The sequence below is a fragment of the Rhinatrema bivittatum genome, chromosome 9 (assembly GCF_901001135.1).
Source record: "Rhinatrema bivittatum chromosome 9, aRhiBiv1.1, whole genome shotgun sequence".
NCBI lineage: Eukaryota > Metazoa > Chordata > Amphibia > Gymnophiona > Rhinatrematidae > Rhinatrema > Rhinatrema bivittatum.
The window spans coordinates 184,297,699-184,325,286 of NC_042623.1; the positions used below are offsets into that span (position 1 = coordinate 184,297,699).

Sequence of the window (27,588 nt, forward strand, 5' to 3'; positions counted from 1 at the left end):
ATAGATTTGAAAATACAGTTTGTGGGTTTTGTTTTCCGAACCTACCCAAAACCATGCCCCTGTGTCTGCCTCTTCCAAATATGACAGTAATGCCCATCAAGAAACAGTAATGCAAGTGCATTTTGAAACAGTAATGCCCAACGTAAACAGTAATGCAAGTGCATTTTGAAACAATAATGCATGTCATGAAATGGTAATGGATCTGCATTGTGAAACGGTGGTGCACGTGTATTGTGAACCAAAGGAATAGAACTATTACATTATAAAAAAACACAGAGAGAAAACTTAAAGAATTAACGCAAGAAGCCTAAAATAGATAAATACTACAAACGGCTAAATTCCACTATTGTGCCTGTTCTGAACTGATGGCTGGCATTTTGGCTTCCTTCTGCTTTCTCTCCCAAGGTGCACGAGGGCAGTAATTAGGAAACCCTCTTTACAAAGCAGCGTCTCCCTGGTGCGAGGCTGTTTGTGGGATCCTTGAGGCCCGGACTGCTGGGCAGGAATGGCCCCCTCCCCCCCCCCCCCCCTTCTGTTTGCCCCCTCTCAGTAAATGATTGCCTTTTTTAACACCTAAGCCACCCATGAGTCCAAAGGTGGGGAAGGTAAATTCTCTAGAAGCGTAGTTAGGAGCTCAGTCTGGAGCGAGCCAGTCGGGGCAGGAAGATCTCCGGGACTGGGTCATGGGATTGGTGCAGTGTCTGGCCACTGCTGGAGCAGCCTTCATCCTGACGGCGCAACTCGCTTCTGCCTCTATTGCATCCTTGGGTGAGGAACCAAGCATCCGACCTCCTTTCCACTATTCTCTGTGCAGCTGCTTCTTTATTTATTAATCAGATTAACAGAAGAGGAACAAGGAGAGAGAGGGGTAGTACTAGGCAAATTAGAAATACATTAGAGTACATTAGGAATACAGAACTTGGAAAGGCATATCCACAAGCTACATTAGCCATTCTTATAGCATCAGCAGAGTAATCTAACATCACATAGCAGGGTTACAATTGACAATTTGTGGGGTATCAAGTTAGTTATGATTAGGTTGGGTAACTGAAGACGATTGAGATGTTAGGGAAAGGCTTCAGTGAATAGCCAGGTCTTAGGTTTTTTTTCCTGAAGTTCAGTGATTTATAACAAATTTAAGAAAGCACTGGTTTTCAGTAAATGGTGTTTGGGAACTTGCCAGGTTCTTATGGCCTGGATTGGCCTCTGTTGGAAACAGGATGCTGGGCTTGATGGACCCTTGGTCTGACCCAGTATGGCAGGTTCTTAGGTTCTTACTCAAGCTGCAAGGCCAGTAGTACAGCTGCCATTAGAAAAGGTTTAGCCAGGTTTGTGGAGAAGTCCATTAACAATTTGGGGGATTGACCCCTCTGATTCTGGGATTGGAGTAGAACTCCCTTGGTGACATCATTGCACATCCTCAGTGGCATTGCACGTGCTGAACTGCCCTGATGACACTGCACCACCATATATGCAGCTGAATTGCCCCGATGACACTGCACATCCATATATGGAGCTGAATTGCCCCGATGACACTGCACATCCATACATGGAGCCGAACTGCCCATATGACACTGCACATCCATATATGCAGCTGAACTGCCCCGATGACATTGCACATCCATACATGGAGCTGAACTGCCCCAATGACACTGCACATCCATATATGGAGCTGAACTGCCTCGATGACACTGCACATCCATATATGCAGCTGAACTGCCCCGATGACACTGCACATCCATACATGGAGCTGAACTGCCCCGATGACACTGCACATCCATATATGGAGCCGAACTGCCCATATGACACTGCACATCCATACATGGAGCTCAACTGCCCCGATGACACTGCACTTCCATACATGGAGCTGAACTGCCCCGATGACATTGCACATCCATACATGGAGCTGAACTGCCCCAATCACATCCATACATGGAGCTCAACTGCCCCGATGACATTGCACATCCATACATGGAGCTGAACTGCCCCAATCACACCCATATATGCAGCTGAACTGCCCCAATGACACTGCACATCCATATATGGAGCTGAACTGCCTCGATGACACTGCACATCCATATATGCAGCTGAACTGCCCCGATGACACTGCACATCCATACATGGAGCTGAACTGCCCCAGTCACACCCATATATGCAGCTGAACTGCCCCGATGACACTGCACATCCATACATGGAGCTGAACTGCCCAGATGACACTGCACATCCATACATGGAGCTGAACTGCCCCAATCACATCCATACATGGAGCTGAACTGCCCCGATGACATTGCACATCCATACATGGAGCTGAACTGCCCCAATCACATCCATATATGGAGCTAAACTGCCCCGATGACATTGCACATCCATACATGGAGCTGAACTGCCCCGATGACACTGCACATTCATATATGGAGCTGAACTGCCCCAATCACACCCATATATGCAGCTGAACTGCCCCAATGACACTGCACATCCATATATGGAGCTGAACTGCCTCGATGACACTGCACATCCATATATGCAGCTGAACTGCCCCGATGACACTGCAATCCATACATGGAGCTGAACTGCCCCAGTCACACCCATATATGCAGCTGAACTGCCCCGATGAGATTGCACATCCATACATGGAGCGGAACTGCCCCGATGACATTGCACATCATGCATGGAGCTGAACTGCCCCGATGACACTGCACATCCATAAATGGAGCTGAACTGCCCCAATGACACTGCACATCCATATATGGAGCTGAACTGCCCCAATCACATCCATATATGGAGCTGAACTGCCCCAATGACATTGCACATCCATATATGGAGCTGAACTACCCCGATGACATTGCACATCCATCCATATGCAGCTGAACTGCCCCGTTGACACTGCACATCCATCCATATGCAGCTGAACTGCCCCGATGACACTGCACATCCATCCATATGCAGCTGTACTGCCCCAATCACATCCATACATGCAGCTGAACTGCCTCGATGACATTGCACATCCATACATGGAGCTGAACTGCCCCGATGACATTGCACATCCATATATGGAGCTGAACTGCCCCGTTGACACTGCACATCTATATATGGAGCTGAACTGCCCACATCCATATATGGAGCCGAACTGCCCCAATGACACTGCACATCCATATATGGAGCTGAACTGCCCACATCCATATATGGAGCTGAACTGCCCCATTGACACTGCACATCCATATATGGTGGAGCTGAACTGCCCCGATGACACTGCACATTCATATATGGAGCTGAACTGCCCTGTTGACACTGCACATCCATATATGCAGCTGAACTGCCTCGATGACACTGCACATCCATTTATGGAGCTGAACTGCTCCATTGACACTGCACATCCATATATGGAGCTGAACTGCCCCATTGACACTGCACATCCATATATGGAGCTGAACTGCCCCGATGACACTGCACATCCATATATGCAGCTGAACTGCCCAATGATACTACACATCCATATATGGAGCTGAACTGCCCCGATGACACACCACATCCATATATGCAGCTGAACTGCCTCGATGACACTGCACATCCATATATGCAGCTGAACTGCCCCGATGACACTGCACATCCATATATGGAGCTGAACTACCCCGATGACACTGCACATCCATATATGCAGCTGAACTGTCTCGATGACACTGCACATCCATATATGCAGCTGAACTCCATTGGTGACTTCAAAGCCAATGACTGGTACTGAGTACAGCACATTTTCCTCCGCCTGCCTCAAAAAAAAGCTTCATCTTGCATGTGAGTAACAGCATTTTTTTTTTTTTTGCCCAGAAAAAAACATTGAAAACAGGGTAAACTCATTTAGCTGTCCAGGTGGAAAAGATTTATCTGGCCCTTAGAAAAATCTGCCCAAGTAACATTGTCCACACAAATTTATTGGTGAAAAAGGGGGGCAGAGTTGGAGAGGCATGGCGAAGATGGGCTTGACTTACCTGGATAGCGCCATACTGAGCAGTGACATAGTAATGACGGCAGATAAAGACCAATTGGTCCATCGAGTCTGACAGCAAGTTTGCTCTGGTTTTAAGTGCGCCATGCACGTTTCCCCATGCCTTCGGTTAAGGTTAGTAACTGCCACTCCGTGCAGGTTACCCTCAGATATCTGAAAGTCTCTATCATCTCCCCTGCACCTCCTCTTCTCCAGGGTATACATATTTAGCTCCTTCATCCTCTCCTTGTAGGTCTTCTGACACAGATCCCCACACCATCTTGGTTATCTATCTCTGGACCGCCTCTATCCTCTCTCCGTTTTGACATACAGGCTCCAGAACTGAATACAGTTCTCCAGGTGAGGCCTCACCAAGGACCTGTATAAGGGCATCATCACTTCCCTTTTCCTGCTAGTTATACCTCTCTCAGTGCAGCCCAACATTCTTCTGGCTTTAGCTATCACATTGCTCTGCCGCCTTCAGATCGCCAGACTCTATTACCTCAAGGTCCCTCTCCTGGTCCATACATGATAGGCTTTTGCCCCCATCACATACAGCTCTTTTGGATTTCTGCACCCCAGGTGTACAACTCTGCACTTCTTGGCATTGAATCCCAGCTGCCAAATCTTCGACCTCTCTTCAAGTTTTCTTAAATCACTTTTCATTCTCAGCTTCAGGCGTGCCCCACTCTGTTGCAGATCTTAGTATCATCCGCAAAAAGGCAAACTTTTCCTTCTATCCCTTCCGCAATGTCACTCACGAAGATATTGAACAGAAGTGGTCCCAGCACCAATCCTTGTGGCACTGCACTTAGCAAGTGTTCTCATCAGAGCAGGTTCCATTTACCATTACACATTGATTCCTGTCGGTCAACAAATTTGTATTCAACTCCACCACTTTGACACCCAATGCCAAGCTTATCATTTTATTTATGAGCCTCCATATCAAAAGCTTTGCTGCTGAAATCCAAGTAAATCACAACGAGTGCTCTTCCTTAATCCAGTTCTCTCATCACCCAATCAAAAAAGTCAATCAGATTTGTCTGGCAGGATCTTCCTCTGGTGAATCCATGCTGCCTCGGATCCAGCAACCACCGGATTGTAATAGTTCACTATCCTTTCCTTCAGCAGCTTCTCCATTAATTTTCCCACCTCTGAGATGAGGCCTGTAGTTTCCAGCCTCCTCTCTGCTCCCACTCTTGTGAAGCGGGGCCACCATTGCTCTTCTCCAATCACATGGCACCACTCCCGTTTCCAGGGATCTATTAAACAAGTCTTTCAGCAGATATCTCTGAGCTTTCTCAGTATCCTGGGATGTACCTCATCCGGTCCCATGGCCTTGTCCACATTCGGGTTTCCTAGCTCTTCCCATACATTCTTTTCCATGAACGAGATTGCATTTACTCCACTGTCATCCACATGGTCTTGACAATCCTCCAGGATCTTCTTTAGTGAACACCGAACTGAAGTATTTGTTTAATATTCTGCCATTTCATAGTCTTTCTTCACACATTGCGCCCCGTCATCTTTCAATTTCAGTAAACCACTACGGACCTCTCTTCTTTCTCTGATATATCCAAAAAATGTTTTGTCACCTCACTTTACCTCTTTGGCAATCCTGCCTTCTGCATGACCTTTTGATTTCCTGATTTCTTTCTTCGTCTCCTGTGTTCCTCTGTTTGGGATCCTTTATATTTGTTGTTCATTTTTTCAGCCACCTCCTTCAAGAACCAAATCAGTTTCTTTTTCCTCTTACTTTTGTTTACTTTTCTAACATATAGCTTTATTACCTTTGTGATAGCTCCTTTTAATTTGGCCCACTGTTGTTCCACCTCGCCCATTGTCTCCCAGTCTTCCAGTTCTTCCTCCAGGAACATCCCCATTTTGACAAAGTCTGTATTTCTGAAATTCAAAACTCAGGCCTTCGTGCGACTTCCCTGTATCTTATTTGCGATATCAAACCATACCCTCTGATGATCACTGGTGCTCAGGTGGGCACCTGTCCGGACATTAGAGACATTATCCCCGTTAGTGAGCACTAGGCTATCACTCCCTCCCTCATGGATTTCATTACCATTTGTTTGAGCAGAGCCCCTTGAAGAGCATCCAGTAGCTCTCTACTTCTTGTAGATTCCACAGAAAGGATGCTCCAGTCTACGTCCGGCAGATTAAAATCTCCAGTGAGCAACACTTCTTTCTTTCCCACTTTTTGGATGTTTTTGATCCGATCTCTGTCCAGCTCGTCTGACTGATTTGGAGGCCTGTAGATCACACCATTGTAAATGGAAGCGCCATCTTTTTTCTTTAGCATGACCCATAATGCTTCTTCCCTGTCCCACGTTCCTTGCATTTCAGTTGCTTGGATATTATTTTTTACATAAAGCACTACTCTTCCCCCTTTCCTGTCCTCGCTATCCTTACTTGATAAGTTATAGTCTGGGATGGCCGTATCCCAGTCTTGACTCCTTGAACGATGTCTCCATAACAGCAATGATGTTAAAGTCCGCCTCCACCATTAAAGCCCGCAGGTGTGGGATTTTATTGCCCAGACTATGAGCATTTATATTCATAGCTTTCCAGCTTCTCTCACTCAGGTTGCTGCTCTTCTTGGACATCTTTTCTGCCTTATTCCGCTGACTTGGAGATGTCTGGGGTGAATTACAATTTCCTTCTGCCACCCCCATCTTCTAGTTTAAATACCTTATGGCATAGGATTTGAATTTTACAATTAGGATCCTTTTTCCTGCTACAGACAACTTTAAGCCATCTTTGATAGAGAGCCTTTTACTGTTCCATGCATGATCCCAGCCCCCAATATATCCTAAACGTGCTTCCTTACACCAGGTTTTGAGCCATGCCTTGAAGTTATCTATAGGGATTAACCTCTCCATCCCCTTTCCATGAACAGGTAACACTTCTGAAAAAGCAATAGTACATAAGAACATGAGACTTGCCATACCGGGTCAGAGCAAGGGTCATCAAGCCCAGCATCCTGTTTCCAACAGTGGCCAAGTCAAGTCACAATACCTGGTAGGATCCCAAGGGGTAGATAGAGTCCAAGCTGCTGTCCTAAGAGTAAGCAGAGGATTTCTGAAACTCTACCTTAATGATGGTTTATGGACTTTTCCTCCAGGAACTTCTCCAAACCTTTTTTAAACTCAGCTACACTAATAGTTTTCTTCACATCCTTTGGCAACAAATTCCACGGCTTAATTATGCGTTGAGTAAAAAAAATAATTTCTCTTATTAGTTTTAAATGAATTAACCAGTAACTTCATTGTGTGTGTCCCCTGGTCTTTGTACTTTTCTAAAGAATAAACAACTGATTAACATTTACTCATTCCATTCCACTTTCCACTCATTATTTTATAGACCTTTGTCACAGGTCTCTTCTCCAAGCTGAAGAGTCCTAACCTCTTCAGCCTTTCCTCATAGAGAAAGAATTCCATCCTCCTTTTATCATTTTGCTCGCCCTTCTCTGTACCTTTTCTAATTCTACTATATCGTTTTTGAGATGTCACTAGAACTGCACACAATTTTCAAGATGGCATCTCACCACAGAGTGATACAGAGACATTATGATATTCTCTGTTTTATTCTCCATTCCTTTCCTAATCATCCCCAGCATTCTGTTTGCTTTCTTGGCTGCTGCTGCACACTGAGCAGAAGATTTCAACGTATTTTCAATGATGACGCCTAGATCCTTTTCCTGAGTGGCGACTCCTAATGTGTAAATATAATTTGGGTTACTCTTCCCTAAGTGCATCACTTTCCATTTATCCACATTAAATTCCATTTGCCATTTGCATGCCCGGTCTCCCAATTTCGCAGGGTCCTCTTGCAATTTCTCACAATCCTCTTGTGATTTGACAACTTTGAATAATTTTGTGTCATCAGCAAATTTGTTCACCTCACTTGTTCCCATTTCCAGGTCGTTTATAAATATATTAAAAAGCAGCGGCCTCAGAACAGATCCCTGGGCACTCCACTATTCAGCTTTTTTACATTGGGGAAATTTATCATTTAGCCCTACTCTCTGTTTTCTATCTTTAACCAGTTGGCAATCCACAATAGGACTTTCTAATTTCCTAAGAAGTCTCTCATAAGGGACTTTGTCAAATGCTTTCTGGAAATCCAGATGCACTATATCAACTGGCTCACCTTCATCCACATGTTGATTTTCACCCTAAAAAATATGTAGAAAATTTGTAAGGCAAGATTTCCCTTGGCTAAATCAAACTATGCTTGTCTATATGTTGAACAATTTTGTTGTTTATCATAGTTTCTGGCACAGATGTCAGACTCTCTGGTCTGTAATTGCCTAGATCACCCCTTGATCCCTTTTTAAAAATTGGCGTTACATTGGCAGTCCTCCAGTCTTCAGATACCATACATGATGTTACTGATAGTTTACAAATTTCCAATAGCAGGTCCGCAATTTAATTTCTCAGTTCTTTCAGTACTCTGGGATGTATACCATCTGGTCCAGGTGATTTGCTACTCTTTAATTTGTCAATTTGCTCTAGTGTATCTTCCAGGTTTACTGAGATTGTTTCAGTTCTTCTGAATCATCACCATTGAATATCATTTCTGGCATGGGTATATCTCTAGTATTACACAAAGAGACCGCTTGTACTGTTCTGCCAGACAGAAAACTACCTTACTTAGAACAGTACCTTCTGGAAAATAATTGCTTAAAAAATTAACCCTTGCTTCATGATTATAAGTATTACAAAACTTTTATTACATCAATAGTCATCAAAACAGGTAAATCTCAGAACCTTGTACTCTGAAAACTCTCTTCCTATTGTTTACATCAAAAGACCCCAAAGTATCTCAAATCATAAAACACAGACACGCCCTTAATATACCTCACACATCCAAACTCAACTCACTCCCACTCACAACCACATGGGCTTCCAAGATGGTATTTTTAAACATCCATGCCTGAGCTACACTTATAACCTTTGCAGTTGCTCCTTTCAGTTATTTCCTAACCACTTTCCTCATTTTATCATAGTCACTTTTTTTTAAAGTTAAATGCTGTTGCAGTAGATTTCTTTAGTGCCCTCCCTCCAGTTATTAAGTCAAATTTGATAATATTGTGATCAGTGTTGCCAAGTGGCCCCAACACTGTTACCTCTCGCACCAAATCCTGTGTTCCTCTAAGGACTAAGTCTAAAATAATTTCCCTCTTGTTGGTATGAAGCAGCCATTTATTTCATCTAGGAATTTTACCTCTTGAGAAAGTCCTGATGTATTATTCACCCCGTCAGTACTGCGGTAACTGAAATCATCCATTATTACTGTGCTGCTGATTTTGTTAGCTTCCTAATTTCTTTTAGCATTTCATTGTCTGTTAGTTCATTCTGGCCAGGCGGACGGTAATACACCTCTATTCACACGAATACCCCAGACAGTTTCCCATTCACATACACACCAGGCAGGCTCCCATTCACACACGCGCACACACCAGGCAGGCTCCCATTCACACACACACACACACACACACACACAAAAGCAGGCTCCCTTTTGCACACACACAAGGCAGGCTCTCTTTCACGCACATACACACACACACCAGGCAGGCTCCCATTCACACACACACACACCAGTCAAGTTCTCATTCTCACTCCCACACACACCAGTCAAGTTCCCATTCTCACACACAAACACCCCAGTTGGGTTCCTGTTCACTCACACACACACATACACACCAGGCAGGCTCCCATTAACACATTCCACACCGCTTTAAAGCTCTTCATTCTTTCATTCATTCACTCACACACACACACCCCATTGAAAGCCATTCTGCTGCTCCTCCTTGTGTGCCAGCCCCTGTGCTAATCTATGTTGATTTTGTACATCATGAGATCAACATATAGCACGTACTTGCTGCATGTGTTTTGGACAGCGCATGCCACCACCACGAAGGAGTAGGAGAATGGGCTCCTTTCTTTGGATGGGGTCCACCAGTGCACATCTCTTCCTCTTCTTGGCCACTTTGGGATGGGGTCCAGCGGTGGCCTTGCTCATCTCTTTCTCTTCCGGACCACCAGTGGGATGAGGTCTACTGGCGGCCTCGCGGGCCTCATCCTCTTACATCCCACCGGTGGCCTCGCGGGCCTCATCCTCTTCCGGGCCCTCCCGGGTGTGCTGCCCTGTGCAATAGGACGGTGTGCACACATCCTGTAGCGTGGGGCCTGCTGTCTGGTGTTTCTGAATACGGGGCTCATAGCTTACAGTCCTTTATCTGTGTGTGTATCGCTCTAAATATGAATACACCTATGTGGAATTTATGACTGTTTTAAAATTTGAAAAGCAGGATTTTTATGTAGGCTGATGGACTGGGAGGACATTTTTTCAGGCCCGACCTCATAATCAGATCTTAGAAAGAAACCTCAAAACTGGCCAGAAACATGAGGACTGAATGAGAGTACTGCCCGCACCTCTTCCACCAAACTTGTTTACAGTTTACACAGAAAACATTTATTTATGTTCATGTTCCACTTTTTCAGGCACTTCAAAGCAGATTACATTGAGTTACTACAGGTATTTTCCTGTCCCCAGAGGGCTCATAATCCAGCTTTGCACCTGAGGCAATGGAGGGTGAAGTGAGTTGCCCAAGATCATGAGTAGTGGCAGTGGGACATGAACCCTGGTCTCCCTGGTTCTCAGCCTCTGTGCAGCTTCTCCCCTCCAAAATGTTCTTGCATACTCAGGCAACAGTAACCTTGGCTCTTACTGATGTCGGGGGCACAGCCCTGTATTCAGTTAGACCCGCTGTTGCGTGTGGGGTGAGTATTTCTAATACAGATCCTCCCTCGCAGAACAGCCCAGGCAGCGTGCTAATGTTCCTGACACAATGGCTCCTCCCGGTGGTTCCACGAGGAATCGCAGCCATGAGCTCTTACTGTTTTCTGCAGAAGACAGAAATAAAAGGTTAATGCATAAAAACAAAGCAAACATTGAAGGTGATATCTTTTATTGGCCTAAGTTACGAGCCGATACAGTACAGGGCACTCCGGGGGAGCGCACTCTTAACCCGCATTTGGGCGCGCTTTTTCGATGCGCTAGCTTTACCCCTTATTCAGTAAGAGGTAATAGCGCGTCGAAAATGCACGTCCAACCCCCTCCAAAACTAATAGCGCCCACAACATGCAAATGCATGTTGATGGCCCTATTAGTTATTCCCACGCGATTCAGAAAGTAAAATGTGCAGCCAAGCCGCACATTTTACTTTCAGAAATTAGCGCCGACCCAAAGGTAAGCGTTAGTTTCTCTGGGCACCGGGAAAGTGCACAGAAAAGCAGTAAAAACTGCTTTTCTGTGCACCCTCCGACTTAATATCATGGCGATATTAAGTCGGAGGTCCCGAAAGTTAAAAAAAAGTTAAAAAAAAAAAAAAATTGAAATCGGCCCGCAGCTCGCGGGTTGAAAACCGGACGCTCAATTTTGCCGGCTTCTGGTTTCCGAACCTGTGGCTGTCAGGGGGTTTGAGAACTGATGCCAGCAAAACTGAGCGTCGGCTGTCAAACCCTCTGACAGCCGCCGCTCCTGTCCGAAAAGAGGCACGAGGGACGCACTAGTGTCCCTCGCGCCTCTTTTTACCGCGGGCCCTAATTTAAATTAATTAATTTACTGAATCGCGCGCAGAGGAGAGCGGGTGCTCGCCCGCTCTTCCGCAGTTTTTACTGTATCGTCCTGTTAGTGGGTTGGAGTGGTTCCTGGTTACCTGCACTGTATTTCATGGCTTTTCTGCATACTCAGTAAGGGGGGGGGGGGCTGGGCTTCCTCAAATTTGGCTCTGTCCCGCCCCCCTCCCCCCCCCCCCCCCCCCCCCCAGCAGCAGGATCTCCTCACCCCTGAGTAGGCCCTTAAAGATGCAGCTGTTGGAGGGCCTAGAGGCACTGGAACCGCTGCCGGTCCATGACCCTGTGCAGACCCGGTGCCTGATCTGGAGAGGGAAGGGTGCCCTGGGGCTAGCCCTGTAAAGATCTCCCCGTTTTCCTGTGGTTGCTCTCCTGCCTCTCAGCTCCTCTCCCTGAGAGATTAGCACCTGCCTAAAGTAACTGCTATAGACCGGAGGGGACAGAAGATACAGGGAGAGTCACATGAAATGGAAGGGTTTTGTAGCCACTGCTGTGTGGGGGGGTAAGGGATGGGGCTCCGGCTCGCACAGTGCCCCAAAAAGATGCAGTTTCAGCCTCGCCCCTGCTCCTCCCAGCAATCCCAGCTGGGCTCCCCGTGAATAACACGAGAGGCACAGAGCGCAGGAATGAAGGCAGCAGGGGGTGAAGAAGGCGAAACTGCGCAATCCCTCCTTCTCCCGAGGGGTCCTGAGGCCGCGTGACTCTCCCTCCACGTCCCAGGCTGCTCGCTGTGGCCCCTCTGCCTCCCATCCCTTTTCCTTCCTCTCTGTCACTGGTTCTCCCCCCACACCTTCCCAGTCCAACTAGCCCGCTCCCCCTGCCTCACTGCAGGGCTGCGACTCCCTCCTCAAGCCTTCTCCCTATAACCTCTCCACCCCTTCCTCCTGCTCTTCCCTTCTAATCTTTACATGTTTCGGTATTTTCTTCTTCAGCTCCCTGGCCCCTGATTCCACCTTTGCTTTTCTCTCCTCTTTTCCCCTGCCTTTTTTTGTATTTTACTTGGCTTTCAACAACTTTTCTATTTACGTTTTCTGTTTCCTTAATTTTCCTCTCTTTACCACTCCATTGTTCTTATTTCTCTTCTTTGGCCTGTCACTCATGTCTATTTTATTTGTCTGACTTCTGTTTCTCTTCCTGGCTGTAATTAGCAGTTTCCCCTCTCCTCCTGGAGGCCTTGAAGCCTGTGGCTTCTCCCTTCTGCAGTCTCCCAGTGCCCCCAGTCCGGCTCCTGTAAGAGGCCGTACGGTGAGCTGGCTCCTCCGGAGCTGCAGGTTGAGCCTGTGAGTTATGGTGCGATGTGTGAGCTGCTGAATCTTGCCCCATCGTTATCTTACAGAGAGAGAGAAGAGCCCTGGCTACTGGAACGCACAGGCCAAAGGAACACTGGAAGAGGCACGAAAACTCACCCCCATGACCCACCGTGCAAAAAATGTCGTCTTCTTCCTAGGGGATGGTGAGTGATGCACAGATGCTGTAGGCTGGACCAGGTCTGTCTGAAACGCTTCCCCCTCTGTGCTGCTGTTTTGGTTGCAGGTATGGGAGTGTCCACGATCTCTGCCGCTCGAATTTATAAAGGGCAGCTGGAGGGAGGCTCAGGCGAGGACAGTGTGCTGGCTATGGAGGCCTTTCCTTATCTTGCCCTTTCCAAGGTAAGTGTTGTGGGGCCTCTCCCTCACACCAGTGGCTCCCACTTTGCCTGGCAGCTGTTTGGCGGGAGCTTGGGGTTCCTCATGTCTCCTACGCATTGGGTGCATGCGCTCCTTCTGCACAGCTGCTGGACTTTGCACCTTCTGCATGAACTTCTTTCCTCATGATAGGAGAGAGCAGGATTGGCTGGCAGTGAAGAAGGTTCCATCAGTGACCACTCAAAAATCCAAAGAATGGGAAACCTGTCAAAAAAAAAGTTTATATTATTCTGTTAGAACACAATGAGGAGAAGCAGGAACAAAGACTGGACTGAGAACTCATGATAACATGAGGTGAAACAGGTGCCTGAGGCCCAGAATGCACTGAGAGGGGAGAGAGAAAGCAGGAGGACGAGGCCCAGAATGCACTGGGAGGGGAGTCAGAAAGCAGGAGGACAAGGCCCAGAATGCACTGGGAGGGGAGTCAGAAAGCAGGAGGACAAGGCCCAGAATGCACTGGGAGGGGAGTCAGAAAGCAGGCGGACGAGGCCCAGAATGCACTGGGAGGGGAGTCAGAAAGCAGGAGGATGAGGCCCAGAATGCACTGGGAGGGGAGGATATAAATTCACTGTTTTGTATTTATAGACGTACAATGTAGACAGGCAGGTGCCGGACAGTGCTGGGGCTGGCACTGCCTTTCTGTGCGGGGTGAAGACTAATGCCAGATTGCTGGGTGTGAGTGCCTCAGCGGTTTACAACATGTGCAACACGACTTTTGGCAACGAGGTGTATTCCGTACTGCACATGGCAAAAAAAGCAGGTAAGGACCCTGACAGCACCCCCGAGTCTCCTGCCGATCCGTGGAGTCAGTGCGTTTCATCCTGCTCGTCATTCGCCTGTCCTCTAGGTAAATCGGTGGGCATCGTGACCACCACCCGCGTTCAGCACGCATCTCCAGGAGCGGCCTACGCGCACACTGTTAACCGGGACTGGTACGCAGATGCAGACATGCCCCGCGAAGCCCTCAGCAGTGGCTGCAGAGACATCGCCGACCAGTTGATCCACAACACAGATATTGACGTGAGCGAAGGATCTGTCTGTCTGTCTGTCTGCCTCTAGGTGTTGTCTTTGTGGCCACTTTCCTGACTCTAGGAAAGCAAACCACCCAAGCTTTGCCTGAAAGTCCATGTAACCTTTGCTCCAGATGCTGTCCAGATCCTCTTCCAGTTCATGCTCACTCGGTGTTACCCTTTTTCCCGGATTGTCGCTGTTTCCAAAGGCTCACGAAATAATTTATGACTGGGGCTGTCTTCACAGCTGCCTTCTCCTCTGTCTCCAAGGTGTGGGTTCTTTCTCTGGGGGGGAAGGCAGACCTTGTTGGCCCAGGCAGCAGTGACTTCCCATCTGTGTGTGCTACTGTAGCTCTTTGGGACAGGCACACTTACAAACCAGGCTGCACCCACTGGATGGGTGTTCAAATTAAAGTTTAATTTCTCTCAAAAGAATCAATAGGCACAAAAAATAACGTGTCCTTTTACCCCCAGTGTTCTCAGCTGCTCAAGAGCCAGGATTTAAATGATGATCCCTCTCTCTGTGGCTGTGCCCTCCAGGCTGGGGCTTGGAGTAGGCAGAGGAATGATAATGTCCCTTGGGGTCTGGGGTTGTCCTAACCATGACTGCATCCCCTACCCAATACCTGAGGTCCACGAACAAATTCAGAATGCCAACCTGTCAGTGTCCCATGTCCCGGGATGGAAACTCCATGTGGGCTCTCCAGGCGACTTTCTACTCTGCTTCCCCTTCACAAGACAGCTGCAGCCTTCCTGGAGGCAAGGCCGCGGCTGAAAGTCGTCCTTCCAGCTTCCAGCTCAGGGTAAGGAAGGAGGGACAGAAAAATACTTCTACTCAATTTCTGGTCAAAAACGCTTTGCTTTTCTCTGCGTGGTCACAGCAGCCTCCGCCTGAACTGGGCCAAGAGGTGCACGGTTTCCTCCTGACCCCACTTCTGGAGACTTGGCAGGGCAGTGTTTCTCGCTTCCGTGCTAAGCTGGGGGATGAGCACATGGAAGCGGTTCCTTCTCTTTCAAAAGCAAATTTACACTGCCACCCTCTAACCTGGACTAGTGCCTAAAGGACTTCCAACCAAACAGCCCCTGGGGGAAGTGCTGTAATGGGTGCTAGGTCCTTTGGCAGTTCTCTAGCCAAGGGCTGGGAACTAGGGCCATCTAGTGGAGAGCTCAGTCTCTACATAAGAATGTCTATTTGTTTCTGGAGACTGGTTGGGCTGGGAACTAGGGCCATCTAGTGGAGAGCTCAGTCTCTACATAAGAATGTCTATTTGTTTCTGGAGACTGGTTGGGCTGGGAACTAGGACCATCTAGTGGAGAGCTCAGTCTCTACATAAGAATGTCTATTTGTTTCTGGAGACTGGTTGGGCTGGGAACTAGGGCCATCTAGTGGAGAGCTCGGTCTCTACATAAGAATGTCTGTTTCTGGAGACTGGTTGGGTTGGGAACTAGGGCCATCTAGTGGAGAGCTCAGTCTCTACATAAGAATGTCTATTTGTTTCTGGAGACTGGTTGGGCTGGGAACTAGGGCCATCTAGTGGAGAGCTCAGTCTCTACATAAGAATGTCTATTTGTTTCTGGAGACTGGTTGGGCTGGGAACTAGGACCATCTAGTGAAGAGCTCAGTCTCTACATAAGAATGTCTATTTGTTTCTGGAGACTGGTTGGGCTGGGAACTAGGGCCATCTAGTGGAGAGCTCGGTCTCTACATAAGAATGTCTGTTTCTGGAGACTGGTTGGGTTGGGAACTAGGGCCATCTAGTGGAGAGCTCAGTCTTTACATAAGAATGTCTATTTGTTTCTGGAGACTGGTTGGGCTGGGAACTAGGGCCATCTAGTGGACAGCTCAGTCTCTACATAAGAATGTCTATTTGTTTCTGGAGACTGGTTGGGTTGGGAACTAGGGCCATCTAGTGGACAGCTCAGTCTCTACATAAGAATGTCTATTTGTTTCTGGAGACTGGTTGGGTTGGGAACTAGGGCCATCTAGTGGAGAGCTCAGTCTCTACATAAGAATGATTATTTGTTTCTGGAGTCTCTGGTTGATTCACGTTATACCTCAGTGTCTGTGACAGCTGTGGACATCCCAATAGGCTTCAGAGAACAAAACTCCACAACCCCAGGAGGCTACAACTTCAAAAGGAGAGCTCCTGGCTAGGGGTGAATTTAGAGGGGGGGGGGGGGGGGGGGGGGGGGGGGTGGCAGAGGCCAGCGAAAGAGTAAAATCTTGCTTCTGGTGTGCAGTGGACTTCACAAAAGGCACCATGCCCTGGAATGAGTTGCCTTTTGTCATAAAAGCACTGATAAAATCTTGCAGCCAGCCATAGAGTAAATGGATCCCTGTAAAACGTAATTCTTTTTTTCTTTATCTAAAAATACACGTTAATCACTTTAAAGATTTCAATATATCACCCAAAATAACGTACAAAATTAAAACATCAAGTTACAACACATAAAAACTAAACCATAGTTCTACCACACAAACATCAGCACAAGCTGAAGCATCAGCTATCATCAACCAAAACAATGTCTGCTCCTCCAGTTACCTTACCCACCATCCTCCTGCATCCAGAAATCATCAGCCAGGGCTTTAATTTCCTATAACATTTCAGTTCTTTCTCTTCTCTGATTCCTTGCCACTACTGAAGAGGAAACCCAATTCTGCACTCTGATAGGAGGGAAAGCCTTCAGCGAGGGCAGCTGCAGCATCCACTGCTGACAATCTAAAAGGGGCGATTGCAACTCGACCGGTTAGATTAGTGCTGGGAAGAAACCTCTCTCAAAACTCAACGGTGGGATTTAATTGGAAGCCGATGTAACCGCCTCAAAAGGGGAGCCGCAGCCTCCCACACAGAAATGCAGCTGAATGCTGCTCCCACACATCCAGCATTCCCCAGGCCTTCTGCAGTCCACACACCACACCACCCTCCACTCTCCAGATCTCCTCCTGCACGCACACTCCACACCTTCCTCCACTCTCCAGATCTCCTCCTGCACGCACACTCCACACCATCCTCCACTCTCCAGATCTCCTCCTGCACTCACACTCCACATCATCCTCCACTCTCCAGATCTCCTCCTGTACTCACACTCCACATCACCCTCCACTCTCCAGGTTTCCTGCACTCACACTCCACATCATCCTCCACTCTCCAGATCTCCTCCTGCACTCTTCACTCACATCATCCTCCACTCTCCAGATCTCCTGCACTCACACTCCACATCATCCTCCACTCTCCAGATCTCCTGCACTCTCACTCCACATCACCCTCCACTCTCCAGATCTCCTGCACTCTCACTCCACATCACCCTCCGCTCTCCAGATCTCCTCCTGCACGCACACTCCACACCATCCTCCACTCTCCAGATCTCCTCCTGCACGCACACTCCACACCATCCTCCACTCTCCAGATCTCCTCCTGCACTCACACTCCACATCATCCTCCACTCTCCAGATCTCCTGCACTCTCACTCCACATCACCCGCCGCTCTCCAGGTTTCCTGCACTCACACTCCACATCATCCTCCACTCTCCAGATCTCCTCCTGCACTCTTCACTCACATCATCCTCCACTCTTCAGGTCTCCTGCACTCCACATAGCATGCGTGCTGTCAGCAAGATTGAGGACAGGAGTTCAGCACTTGTAGCCTGGGCTTTCCTATCTCCATGGGTTCCTTATGTCTGATTTTTGCCTGCAGAAAAAGTCACTGAAAGGTCAATGGGTCCATCATACTTTGAGAATAAAGCCATGTGGTATCCCATGAGGTAGCAGGGTCTGTACAGCTGCATGGACTATGTGAATAGCGTCCCTTATAGCTCTTTCATGGTGTCTCTGTATGCATAATATTTTGTGGCGGTGTGCTCGAGTGTTGGGGGTTGGAGGTCAGTGAGGTGAGGGTGAGTTGGGCTGTGCAGTGATGTGTGAGTGTGGATCTATCTGTTGGTGTCTGTTCAGGTAATTTTCTAACTGTTTTACCCAGGTAATTAATCAATTATTGAAATAAAATTGTTGGATGAAAATTGTGCTTTCCCTCTAAGGGTTGAATCACTTTTAGCTCTGCCACAAAGAGCAGAGCTGGGTGAGGGTAGGAGCTTGTGGGAAGGGGGCATGGCGGGTGGGTGTGAGTGGGGGGGGGGGGGGCGGAGAGGGGTGTGGGTGTGGGGAGGCAGCCTGGAAAGTGTGTGTGTGTGAGCATGTAGGAGGGGGCTGGGGTGTAGATGGAGGCTGGAAGGTGGGTGTGCACCTGTGAGGAGGAGGAGGAGGAGGGCTGGGGTGCAGATGTGAGCAAGAGGGGAGGGGCTGGCGTGTGGGAGGGGACCTGGAGGGTGATGTGTGCGTTTGGGAAGAGGGTTAGGGTGTAGGTGTGAGTGTGGGGAGGGGTCTAGAGAGAGTGTGCTTGGGAGGGGTCTGGGGTGTGGATGTGGGGGGGGGGAGAGTTGGGCTGCGGGTGTGAGCATATGAGGAGGGGGCTAGGGTGCAGATGTGTGGGGACGGGGGGGGGGGGGTGCTGAAGGGTGTTTGCAAACGAGGGGGAGGTAGAGCTGCCGGGTAATGTGGTGGAATTTCATTTTCCAGTACTCGCGCGTGGTATATGGCACCTGTTATTGTTATTTGTAGTTTTTAATGTTTGGGACACTTTATTGTTGTGCCCTGCTCTGGACAGTTCCATTTCGGCTGGGAAGTCGATTGAGGAATGGAAGAGCCTGTGGAGCCAGCTGGCCTCATGTTTTCTCAGAAAGCTCTGCAAGGGGAGTTTGCATTGAGGATTCACATGCAGGCTCGTAGCTATGGGCCCACAGGATAGCTGGATACCTCCCCCCCCCCCCCCGACACCCCCCCCTGTTATCTGTGTATGTGTATGGGGGGAGGGGGTCTTCGCTAGTTTTTATGCTAAGCTGCGGGTCTAGATGGCCGTGCTACACACGCACTCAGGCTTCCCACGTCTGAGCAGCTTGAGCTGATTTTACAAAGAAATCCCAAGCTCCAGAACATTAAGAAGCAACAGGATTCATAGGAAAACATTAGATGAAATGAAATGTTCTAAAAGCTTAACCTAAATAACAGGAAATACTTAAAATTCCCAGCAAAATAGCAGACAGTAAAAAAACAAACCCCTAAAACTAGGCCCGACGTGAAAGTACAGGCTGAAGCCAGCAGGGGAAATCAATGGAATAATGAGAAGTACAAATCCCAGCATACAGCAGAGCCAAACCAGAAGTGGGGTCAGCCTGTTTGGTTGACTTGGGGATGAGGTATAAACCTTGCGCTCGCGCTCTGCCTGGGGGCTCCGTTTGCCTCTGTCTCCTGGGGATAGTGGTGCACGCTCTCGTCTGGTCCTTGGCTCTCTCTGCCGGTTTTTCTGTCTCTCTGCTACATGTAGACGCTCACTGTGGGGCCGATGTAATAAGGTGCGCCGAAGCTGTCGCGGGTTTGTGCGCACAGGCATGCATGTTTGTACACGCGTTTTCCTGCGCAAAGCCCTACACGGGGGTGTAATAAGAGTTTTGTGCGCGGGGAAAAAAGCGCATACAAACAAGCTCACAGACCCATGGTTTTTCCTGCGCGAATGCATGCTAACGGCTTGCAAAGGAGATAATTAGCTAATCATAGGCAATGCAGGGAGCCGCGCTAATGCTAGTGCAGGTTTTTTAATGTTTTGTTTTTTTTTTTACCACCATGGTGAAGGCACGAGTTAAGTGTCGGCGTCCGAGTGGCCAGCTTAGCTAGGCTCTTTTCTGGGCATTGGAACATATAGATTCGTGACCAAGTAAGCGCCTGAGCAACAACAGTAGCTAGGCATCCAGAAAGGCGAGGCGCTTTACTGGGTCGCGATTGTATGCGCTGTCAGGCACCCAGAAAGGCACCCAGCTACCGTTGCTGCTCGGGTGCTGAGCTAGGCGCCTTTCTGGGTGCCCGATCGTGCAGATATGCGAGCAACTAAGCGCCTAGCTGAGCGCCCAAACAGCAAGGTACGCTAGGCGCCTTTCTTGGGCGCCCTAGAGCACGAGTGGCCTGATAAGCGCCAAGCTGAGTGCCTATCTTGGCTTCAGTGTGGCCGGCTTTACACGGCTTCCGAGGTAGGCGCTTCGCTGGGCGGACAGATCGACACGGCCGGAAGAGCGGCAAGATTGTTGTGAATTATCACCCAGGAAAATATCTGCCATGTTTTCTGCGGCACAGTTATTGGAAATATTAAAAATTACTTTCCAGGGTCAGACTTTCACTTAACAGGGAGTCCCGCTCGCTTGCTCACTTTTAGGCGCGGTTTATCGGCGCGGGTTTTAAGCACGGACGCGGCCCCTTATTACATAGGCCCTGTCCCAGCCTTAGGTAACTTGCATTTTTCCGAACATGCGTGGATTTCTGCGGGCAAGTCATTTGCATAATTTATTTTACTTTTTTTACATCACGTGGAAGCAGCCGCGCGTGGCGATTAAAAACCCGCGCTCATAATGAGCGCCTGTTTTTCTGCAGATCTTATTACCTCGGCCCCCTGTGTGCGGTGGGGTCCTAGGCAGTCTGGAACAATGACCGTAGCTCCAGAAGTAACAGCACGGAAATGAAAGGATGATAACTCTCTCTGCTGAGGTGGTAATGGTACTGCCATCCTTGGGCATCAGGCACGTTCCCTGACGGTAGCAGCTAGCACCGCTTCTCCTAATTGTCACCTGATCATCAGTACGATCCTGTGCAGCCTCATTCCCAGCACCGACGCCTTGCAGTCACCCAGTGGCCATGCCTTCTGAATACGAGAAAACCTTTCTCCCGCTGGCAGGTGATCCTGGGAGGAGGAAGGATGTATATGACCCCCGAGGGGACCCCAGACCCTGAGTACCCAACAGATTCAGCACAGAGCGGGCTGAGAAAGGATGGAAGGAATCTCATTCACCTGTGGCTGAGTGCTCGTCAGGTACAGACCGTCTTTCCTGTTGGTAAAGCAGAACAGGACAGCAATGCATGAAATACTCTGATATACCAGGCTCTCTTCTATTGTGTGAAACCTGCGCTTGAGGAGTGAGGATACTCACTGCACCAGCCTCTGATACTGGGGATGGTGTGCATGTGAGAGAGAAGCTCCCTGCCTCTGAGGTGTGCAGACACTGCACCAGCCTCTGATACTGGGGATGGTGTGCATGTGAGAGAGAAGCTCCCTGCCTCTGAGGTGTGCAGACACTGCACTGGGCTCAGATACTGGGAATGGTGTGCATGAGAGAGAGAAGCTCCCTGCCTGAGGTGTGCACACACACTGCACTGGGGATGGTGTGCATTTGAGAGAGAAGCTCCCTGCCTCTGAGGTGTGCACACACTGCACTGGGGATGGTGTGCATTTGAGAGAGAAGCTCCCTGCCTCTGAGGTGTGCACACACACTGCACTGGGGATGGTGTGCATGTGAGAGAGAAGCTCCCTGCCTCTGAGGTGTGCATACACACTGCACTGGGGATGGTGTGCAGGAGAGAGAGAAGCTCCCTGCCTCTGAGGTGTGCACACACACTGCACCTGGGAATGGGTGTGCATGTGAGAGAGAGAAGCTCCCTGCCTCTGAGGTGTGCACACACACTGCACTGGAGAATGGGTGTGCATGTGAGAGAGAAGCTCCCTGCCTCTGAGGTGTGCACACACACTGCACTGGGAATGGGTGTGCATGTGAGAGAGAAGCTCCCTGCCTCTGAGGTGTGCACACACACTGCACTGGGAATGGGTGTGCATGTGAGAGAGAGAAGCTCCCTGCCTCTGAGGTGTGCACACACACACTGCACTGGGAATGGGTGTGCATGTGAGAGAGAGAAGCTCCCTGCCTCTGAGGTGTGCACACACACTGCACTGGGGATGGTGTGCATGTGAGAGAGAAGCTCCCTGCCTCTGAGGTGTGCACACACACACTGCACTGGGAATGGTGTGCATGTGAGAGAGAAGCTCCCTGCCTCTGAGGTGTGCACACACACTGCACTGGGAATGGTGTGCATGTGAGGGAGAAGCTCCCTGCCTCTGAGGTGTGCACACACACTGCACTGGGGATGGTGTGCATGTGAGAGAGAAGCTCCCTGCCTCTGAGATGTACAGACACTGGCCTGGCTCTGATACTGGGAATGGTGTGCATGTGAGAGAGAAGCTCCCTGCCTCTGAGGTGTGCACACACACTGCACTGGGGATGGTGTGCATGTGAGAGAGAAGCTCCCTGCCTCTGAGGTGTGCACACACACTGCACTGGGGATGGTGTGCATGTGAGAGAGAAGCTCCCTGCCTCTGAGGTGTGCACACACACTGCACTGGGGATGGTGTGCATGTGAGAGAGAAGCTCCCTGCCTCTGAGGTGTGCACACACACTCCACTGGGAATGGGTGTGCATGTGAGAGAGAAGCTCCCTGCCTCTGAGGTGTGCACACATACTGCACTGGGGATGGTGTGCATGAGAGAGAGAAGCTCCCTGCCTCTGAGGTGTGCACACACTGCACTGGGGATGGTGTGCATGAGAGAGAGAAGCTCCCTGCCTCTGAGGTGTGCACACACACTGCACCAGGCTCTGATACGGAGAATGGATTTCATATTGAAGGTAAGAGAACATGTGATAGTGACTGTATTGCCAGTTACAGTGAGAGTAAAGGAGCCCCGCATTTCCTGCTATGCAGTGTTGGTGCGAGAGTAAAGCAGGCTTGCCTTTCCTGCTGTCCAGTGGCCTCTTAGCTCTGAATATCCTGTACCTCTAAGAAGTGGGGTCTCTTCCCTTTAGCTACTCAAAGCAGGGGACGTAGGAGCCCAGGAGCTCCGTATTTGTCCAGACTGCGCTGGGAGCCGCAGTGCTGCCTGCAGAATCACATGCGCCATCTCCCTCCTGAAGGCCCAATGCCTGGCGGCTGGACTCCTTCCACTGGTTGCTCCCCAGTCCCTGCTGCCGGTCGGTTTTAAACCTGCACCCCTTGGACTCAGAATTAGTGATCAGCATAAGCTGACTTGTGCTCACAGCTCCTTGTTATCTCCTGCTTAAGAGCAGGTATTGGATTTTTCTTTTATTGTTCTCATCAAGAGGGTGAGGGCCATCCCCGGTTACGAAATAAATAGTAACTCCCCCGCCTCGGATTGGACCTGTCTTACCTGCCTTACCTCTCGTGCTTTATAACTGGGTCATTAACTCTCTGCTTTATTTACAGGGCGCAAAATATGTGTGGAACAAAAGAGACTTTGATGCAGTTAATGAGAATAGCACCAGTTATTTAATGGGTAAAGTACATTTCTTCTTACACAAAAGTAGAAAAGGCTGGGCTTGTCTCTTAGAGTTATACATGAGCTCTAGGTCTGTCCTTGGGAGCGGTAAGAAAGAAAGTTGGTCTGACATTGGGACTGGGAAGAGAGAGGTGGGTCTGCCTCTGGGACTGATGGGAGAGAGAGCAGGTCTGTCTCGAGAAATAGGAAAGACAGTAGATCTGTCTCTGGGAGCGGGAAGAGAGAGGTAGGTCTATATCTGGAACTGGGAGGAGAGAGAGTGGGTCTGTCTCTGGGACTGGGAGGAGAGAGAGTGGGTCTGTCTCTGGGACTGGGAGGGGAGAGAGAATGGGTCTGTCTCTGGGACTGGGAGGAGAGAGAGTGGGTCTGTCTCTGGGACTGGGAGGGGAGAGAGAATGGGTCTGTCTCTGGGACTGGGAGGAGAGAGAGTGGGTCTATATCTGGGACTGGGAGGAGAGAGAGTGGGTCTGTCTCTGGGACTGGGAGGGGAGAGAGAATGGGTCTGTCTCTGGGACTGGGAGGAGAGAGAGTGGGTCTATATCTGGGACTGGGAGGAGAGAGAATGGGTCTATATCTGGGACTGGGAGGAGAGAGAGTGGGTCTGTCTCTGGGACTGGGAGGGGAGAGAGAATGGGTCTGTCTCTGGGACTGGGAGGAGAGAGAGTGGGTCTGTCTCTGGGACTGGGAGGGGAGAGAGAGTGGGTCTGTCTCTGGGACTGGGAGGAGAGAGAGTGGGTCTATATCTGGGACTGGGAGGAGAGAGAGTGGGTCTATATCTGGAACTGGGAGGAGAGAGAGTGGGTCTGTCTCTGGGACTGGGAGGGGAGAGAGAATGGGTCTGTCTCTGGGACTGGGAGGAAAGAAGGTGAAGTAGTAGCAGAAAGAGTAGGTCTGTCTCTGGGAGTGGTAGGAGAGAGAGTGGGTCTGTCTCAAAGTGGTAGGAGAGGTGGGTCTGTTTCTGAGATTGGGAGGGGAGAGAAATGGTCTTGTCTCTGGGATTTGGGGTGGAAAAGGTGATTGGGAGGAGAGAAGGTGGGTCTGTCTGGAATTTGGAGGAGAGGTGGGCCTGCTTCTGAAAGTGGCAGGAGAGAAAGTAGGTGTCTCTGGGAGCGGTAGGAGAGAAAGTTTCTCTTGGTGTGGTAGGTGGATCTGTCTCTGGGACTGGGAAGAGAGAGAGTAGATCTCTGGGACTGGGAGAAGAGGTGGGTCAGAGCAGTAGGAGAAGATTGTTTGTTTCTGGGAATGGTAGGAGAGAGGTGGGTCTGTCTCTGGGACTGGGAGAAGAGAGGTGGGTGTGCCTCTGGGAGTGGTAGGAGTGAGAATAGGTCTGTCTGGAAGTGGTAGGAGAGATGTAGGTATCTCTCTGGGAGTGGTAGTAAAATGTTGGGTCTGTCTCTGAGATTGGTAAGAGGGTGGTGGGTCTGTCTCTGGGAGTGGTAGGTGAGTGACGGGTCTGTCTGGGAGTGGTAGGTGAGTGACGGGTCTGTCTCTGGGAGTGGTAGTAAAATGTTGGGTCTGTCTCTGAGATTGGTAAGAGGGTGGTGGGTCTGTCTCTGGGAGTGGTAGGTGAGTGACGGGTCTGTCTCTGGGAGTGGTAGTAAAATGTTGGGTCTGTCTCTGAGATTGGTAAGAGGGTGGTGGGTCTGTCTCTGGGAGTGGTAGGTGAGTGACGGGTCTGTCTCTGGGAGTGGTAGTAAAATGTTGGGTCTGTCTCTGAGATTGGTAAGAGGGTGGTGGGTCTGTCTCTGGGAGTGGTAGGTGAGTGACGGGTCTGTCTCTGGGAGTGGTAGTAAAATGTTGGGTCTGTCTCTGAGATTGGTAAGAGGGTGGTGGGTCTGTCTCTGGGAGTGGTAGGCGAGTGACGGGTCTGTCTCTGGGAGTGGTAGGCGAGTGATGGGTTTGTCTCTGGGAGTGGTAGGCGAGTGACGGGGTAGGTGAGTGACGGGTCTGTCTCTGGGAGTGGTAGGTGAGTGACGGGTCTGTCTCTGAGAGTGGTACGAGAAAGAATGTTTATCTAGGATTGGTAGGAAAGTGGTGGGTCCTTCTCTGGAAGTGGTAGGAGAAGAGAGCAAATGACAAGTTATTGAGGCAGTGAGAGTAGCGAATTTATTCTGGAGACCTAACATTTTCAACTGTGCATCAGTTGCCAACTCTGTACTCTTCTTTCTTTTGAAGAAAAAAAAAAACCCATCTCAATTACAAAAGGTGTAAAGTCCCCACCATATTGTAATAGAAAAAGCCTGGAGGAGCCCTTTCAAGTTATTAAAAAAACCTAAAAACTCTGCCTTAATTTAATTGTGTTTGCATCATAGGTAGAACATGGGCAACTCCCAGTGGAAAAATACCCAACATTATCACCCTATTAAATCTGATGTTTTAGGTTTTTTTAATAACTGGAAAAAGAAAGCATTACAGAATGATTCTTCTTAAAAGGAAATGTGGTTTGCTTTCAGTTGGGTTCCTTAGCATGGCAAAGTGAACTGGGGAGATCCTGGGCCCCCCTACAGGTCAGAGTGGTTCTTAGCATTAAGTATTGCTGTTAATGTTCTCTCTAGGTCTTTTTGAGCCCAAGGATATGAAATACGAGTTGACGCGCAATGCTTCACTGGACCCGTCCATCGTTGAGATGATGGAGAAAGCTATTAAGATGCTCCGCAGAAACCCAAATGGATTTTTCCTCTTTGTCGAAGATAAGTCAGTGTGTGCTCCTTAGGTTCCCCTCACTCACTGCCAATCACTTCCCTACCCAAACTGCAACCCTTTTTATCATTGGAAAAGAAACAAAACTAGACCGTTGCCTTGGAAAATAGCTAATTTATTATTATTGAACAGTATCTGTTTTCCAAGGCAGCGGTCAAGTTTCGTTTTTTTTTCCAATTCTGTGGTTACTCGACCGTCTTCCGTTTTTGTTTTTTGGACTACCCTTCTTAGCATTCAGTGCCATTGCCTTATCCCCCTGTTACAACTAGTACAAATATTCATGCAACCCTCTCATTCAAGAGACTGAGCAGGCTGGAGGAAGGGGAAGGGATGTGGGTGACCATCACTCCAGCTCCCCTTTGTCATTCTCTCATCACTGTCCCCTCATTACCCTCACATCACCATACTCTTCTCCTAAATCATTTCTTTCCTCACTCTTCTTCCACCCTCCCCCCACCATCAGTGTGTTTCCTACTCATGGTTGTCTCCAACCACTCTGAGGGCAAGGCCCGCCCAAGAAGTAGCCCAGTCTCAAGGCGCTGGGAAGACGTGCTGAGAAGTCCTACTCAATGTTCATATGGGTTTCAAGGGGTTGGATGAAGCGCCCCTGCCAGTGGTGTGTTCCATCTTGGGGTTGGTGTACGGTGAGGACCGTGCTTGGAGCATGACATCTTTAACCAGCATTAGGGGAATCCGTAGAGCAACTTCGGCAGCCATGGAGAAAGTTTAACCTTTACAAGTTAGCCATGGAGGTTCTGTTTTATCCTGCCTTTGTTCTATCTCACCATTATATTTTTGTGTGTGATTTTGTACGAGGCCGTATTGACCATGGACACCATGAAGGGAAAGCTAAGCTAGCTCTGACGGAGACTGTCATGTTGACCAGGCGGTGAAACGTGCCAGCGAGCTGACCCAGGAGACGGACACTCTGACAGTGGTGACCCGCTGACCACTCGCACGTCTTCAGCTTCGGAGGAAGCACACCTCGGGGCAACAGTATCCTTGGTAAAACAGTAATGTCCTGCCTTCAGAGATTTCCTGAATAAAATACTGGAAGAAGCTGAAGCCCAGATATTAGAGCCTGCACAGAGCTATTAAACCATTCACTGACTATAGCCCAGACCATTGGTTGTCCTTCCCTCTCTTAGATGGAGACAGAATAAAACGGAGTCCTTTACTTCCCGGTAGATGGAGATGAGACATCTGTTGACAGTTAATAATAAATGAAAGCCCTAGCGAGCCAGCTGCTGGAATAGTTCTTTGCTGGGGGGGGGGGGGGGGGGGGGGGGTGTCAGGCTTTTGTTTCATTTGCAGTGTTTATTGCCCATTCTATCCTCTCTCCT

General features: G+C 49.1%; 1 protein-coding gene across 1 annotated transcript in view; it reads left to right on the forward strand.

The window, feature by feature from the left end:
- The first annotated feature begins 659 nt into the window (after positions 1-659).
- Positions 660-27,588, forward strand: part of LOC115099452 (intestinal-type alkaline phosphatase-like) — a 31,355-nt gene continuing 4,426 nt past the window's right edge. Inside the window, 11 exon segments of the mRNA XM_029617110.1 lie at positions 660-768; positions 12,968-13,084; positions 13,165-13,280; positions 13,902-14,076; positions 14,164-14,336; positions 21,101-21,235; positions 23,473-23,542; positions 26,101-26,235; positions 27,059-27,118; positions 27,121-27,188; positions 27,190-27,250. Of these exon segments, the coding sequence (XP_029472970.1) occupies positions 684-768; positions 12,968-13,084; positions 13,165-13,280; positions 13,902-14,076; positions 14,164-14,336; positions 21,101-21,235; positions 23,473-23,542; positions 26,101-26,235; positions 27,059-27,118; positions 27,121-27,188; positions 27,190-27,250 (1,195 nt within the window). The 5' untranslated portion in view covers positions 660-683.